General features: G+C 41.6%; 1 protein-coding gene across 2 annotated transcripts in view; it reads left to right on the forward strand.

Moving 5' to 3' along the window:
• LOC311372599 (class I histocompatibility antigen, F10 alpha chain-like) overlaps nucleotides 1-2,212 on the forward strand; it is a 9,354-nt gene extending 7,142 nt beyond the window's left edge. Inside the window, exons 6-8 of one of the 2 annotated variants that reach the window (XM_084489579.1) lie at nucleotides 167-190; nucleotides 519-586; nucleotides 1,038-2,212. In XM_084489579.1, the coding sequence (XP_084345705.1) occupies nucleotides 167-190; nucleotides 519-586; nucleotides 1,038-1,049 (104 nt within the window). In that variant the 3' untranslated portion in view covers nucleotides 1,050-2,212. The remainder of the gene's footprint in view (nucleotides 1-166; nucleotides 191-518; nucleotides 587-1,037) is intronic. The other variant, XM_084489580.1, reaches the window with a different exon arrangement.
• The last annotated feature ends 2,153 nt before the right edge of the window (nucleotides 2,213-4,365 follow it).

Consider the following 4,365-nt stretch of genomic DNA (forward strand, 5'->3'; position numbering starts at 1 on the left):
TGGTGATACTCCAGCGGTCTGGTTGTAGAAACCTCTCCATCGCTGAATGACCAACCTCCTCTAAGGTCGAGGCCACAGTGATGTTGTGGCTTCAAGAATATGAAAGTAGAACAACATGAGGATGTTCACCACTGTTACAACACTGATCATTTCTCCTCATCCTTAGATTCAGCCCAACGTCCAGCAGCTGGTGAGTAACATGTGATTTTACTGCAGTTCTGCTCTCATGATTCACAATACTACCAACACAGAGACCATGGTGACTTGTCTCTGGACTATACAGAGCTGCTGATCTAGAAACACCTAGCTCTGTAGATCTAGACACATCTAGCTCTGTAGATCTAGATACATCTAGCTCTGTAGATCTAGATACATCTAGCTCTGTAGATCTAGATACATCTAGCTCTGTAGATCTAGATACACCTAGCTCTGTAGATCTAGATACATCTAGCTCTGTAGATCTAGATACATCTAGCTCTGTAGATCCATCCAGCTCCTCACAGTCTGCTTCTTGCCAGGTTCTGACACCAGCTCTGAGATCACTGAGGGGCAGAAACATCTTCTGGGCCTGACCCCTGACCCCAAGGTCAGTACTCTGTGACATCACAACTTTTTGGAGGATGGGAGGGCACTAATATCTTCACCATCCAGTAAATTACTGCAATACTTCATGAGATTAATATACATAGTACTTCATCACAGTAATACATAGTACTTCATCACAGTAATATGTATAGTACTTCCTCACAGTCATCAGTGATAGTAATATTATAACAGTATTAATCAGTATTAGTAATATTGTAACAGTATTCATCAGTGATAGTAATATTATAACAGTATTAATCAGTGATAGTAATATTATAACAGTATTAATCAGTATTAGTAATATTGTAATAGTATTCATCAGTGGTAGTAATATTGTAATAGTAGTAGTAGTAGTAGTATTAGACTTCAGACTTCGCAACTTGAACCTTCGTTCAAACAGATTTTCGAAAATTAATCAGATGGAAGCTCACCTGTGTTTCCTTGGTGTTTAGGGGCGGAGCTGAATGATGAAGAGGCTTCTGGTTGGACGGTTGATCATCATTCATAATCCTGACCATCAGGCGTGGGGCTCAGGTCGCCTCAGACTCAACCACAACACTCGCACTCTCTTTGATTTGGAAAACAAACATTAATCCTTAAGAAAGCTTCAATAAATTAAATCATTATTTACTCTTATTATAATATACCAAAGTGATTATTATAACTAATGATGAGGGGGAGAAAGACAGATCTAAAAAAGAAGCACTGGAGGAAGAGTCCGCCCAATGTGCCAAAATAAACCACCTGTTTAGAGGACAGACACAAGCTGCAGCCGGTAGACAGAGGTGGATCTAATGATTCATTTGCAACATAAATCAACATGTGTGAGTTAGCCCAAGCAGTAACCCCTTCTTTTTTTGTAGCATCAGAAGAGATAAGCCAGTCCGACACTGAAGAGGCAAGACTGGACAACATATTTCATGTAAAATATAAAAGACAGAACAAACGTGATAGATAGTCATTTATGTCAAATATTAAATATTGTGTAGCCTCAGAGCAGCAGTCCAGCCTGTCGTGATCTATTGCTTAATTATACAATGTACGGTAGTTCACCCCTCCCAATTATTCGATTTGGTTTGGCCCATGGTGCGTCTCTTCTTGAGCGGTAACAGAAGAGAATCAGCGAACAGAAGCGACGAGTGTCGTCGTTCTGGTAGAGAAATGTCAACGTGTATTCAACTGTTCTGAGACTGCTGCTCTGCACCACTGGTGGTGCAAGTGCGGCGCCTAGTGGCGGAAAACGGGAAGTGTTTTGGTGACGTTAGTGTTAAGTTGATGAGTTTAGTCTCCACGTGTTTCAAACGGAGAAGTGCTGTTGTAAGGCTGTTCTGAATATCGGGTCCTTGGAGGAATACGTCCGTAAGTTTCCTTTGGTTGTTGTCAATAGATATCGTAATTAACACTTATGTAGGCAATACTTTAATATTTGTCAAGATATCATTTTATGTTAGCCTAGCTAATTATTTTTCCTCATGTAAATCATGCTAGCGCTATCTGCATGTGCGCAGGCTAACGTGTGTGTATGAAAATGTGAATATTTGGCTTATTAGTAATTATACTTTTGTTTGTACTCCATAGTTTTACATAAAAGAAAAATGCTTGGACTCTTCAATAAATCTCCATCTTAAGAAGACAAAGCAGCTTGATTCTTTGCCGTTCTCTATCTGCCTCTAGCCGTCGTTAGGACACCACTGCTAGGACAGAATAGTCGTTGATTGTGGAGGGCAGGAGAAAGACAGATCTAAAAAAGAAGCACTGGAGGAAGATTCCACCCAATGAGCCAAAATAAACCACCTATTTAGAGGACAGACACAAGCTGCAGCCGGTAGAGAGAGGTGGATCTAATGGTTCATTTGAAACGTAAATCATTTAGCTATTTGTGCTGTGTTTGCAATGCCAACCTGAGCATACAAGCTTAACCCAATTCAACATTATTCTGGTTCATTTTGTTAAGCCATATGACAAATCACAAATATAATTTGTGAAAATGAACATGTAAACTCCAGCATGATCTGTGTGAGTTAGCCCAAGCAGTAACCCCTTCTTTTTTTTGTAGCATCAGAAGAGATAAGCCAGTCCGACGCTGAAGAGGCAAGACTGGACAACATATTTCATGTAAAATATAAAAGACAGAACAAACGTGATAGATAGTCATTCATATGAAATATCAAATATTGTGTAGCCTCAGAGCAGCAGTCCAGCCTGTCTGATGCTGCTGGTGAACCCGATAGACATGAAGAAGACAGGACTGAGGGGACAGGTAGAGAGGACTAAAATATTAAAATGATTTGATATAAGATAACCCACACGTAGAACTGACATGATGCATTGAAATGATCCCAAATATGTAATGGGTTAACATTGTATTTTTATATATATAATTGATAGTTAAACCAACAGATCCTTGAGGTGGATTTTTCATTTGGCAAACGTTGATCCAAAAAGGAACAGTACGAGCTTTGCGCTGTTCATTTATGCAAATTCTTCCATCACTGAATAAAGTGGGCCGGCATGGGCCTGAAACTCCCGGGCCCAAAATGGGTCCCACTCCGGCCCTGCCGGTAACCCCAACAAACCCTGTGAAGCCCAATCCCCATGAGAGTCCCCCCCCCCCCCCCCCAGCTAAAAGTATTAAAGTTTAAACCTGGTTTTGCTCAGTGAGCACAAGTATAAAAAACATAAATTAAGAGAATGTCTCTGAAATGTCACATAGCCCCTCAATATATACCTGGCCAGAGACTGACAGCCATTTTTCTATATTGTCATTGCAAACATTGGTTAAAAAAAAGCTTGATTTATGTGAAGCAGTAACCAGCAGTGAGGGGCAGACAATGTGACATCTTATATCTAACATGTTGTTAGATATGACAATTCTTTCCCACTTTTTTTTCATTCCACTAAAATAATTGTATCTTGCACTATTTAGATCATTTTCAGCCTTGATTTACCTTTCTAGGCACATGCAATTTCTAATATTTTGTACATGGTTGCTTATAAAATATTTCCCAGTGATCTTCACAAAATTCTAAACACATGCACATCCCAACATTGACCTGTAGTTCCAATGCACATATCCACGGATAAGGACTAGTTTTTATTATTTTACACAGTGGCAAAATTCCACGCTCGCTATTCCCGCGGTCTCATAAAAGGCCTCTCCATCCCAAAGTCCCGGGCCAAATGTTTGTCCCAGTCCATCCCTGTCCAGGTTTAATTCAGCTGAGAGCCTTTCGCCTAAGATTTACATTTTATTTAATAAAGCTGCCGGTCCGGTGGAGCCACAGTCGATTGGAGCTTCTTCTCGTTGTCCTTCAAACCATCTCTGTTGGGTTTGTCATGTGGTAATATCTAGCGTTTTTGTACCTCCCTATTTTTGTAATCATTGAAACCCTATATTGGTACCACGTATATGAAAACTGAAATAAATACTGTTCAATTTTTATCACGCTTAGTGTCTTTTGTTGCTAAAAGGAGTCAGAGAACGCTGAGCTGCAGCGTCCCGTCCGACCACCAGGGAGCGATCGCGTCCTACTTCTTCTCAGCGGCCTCACGTGACCCCAAACGAACACTGTTGTCGTCGTTGTGGTATTATGGGATGAATCCCCCTGCAGTACCGATGGCCGCCGCCAGAGGTCAGGCTGGATCCGCCTCCCCGGGATCAGCTCTGTCTGCCGGGCGCTGGAGCTCCAGGAAACCACGTGGTTTCCCGTAACCGGATTGTTTGGGTCGTCGTCAGGGTTCGAGGAGCGCGTGGCGACGCCGTTCGGCCAAACGACGGAC

Source organism: Micromesistius poutassou, assembly GCF_964030765.1.
Source record: "Micromesistius poutassou genome assembly, contig: SCAFFOLD_5678, whole genome shotgun sequence".
In the NCBI taxonomy this organism is placed as follows: domain Eukaryota; kingdom Metazoa; phylum Chordata; class Actinopteri; order Gadiformes; family Gadidae; genus Micromesistius; species Micromesistius poutassou.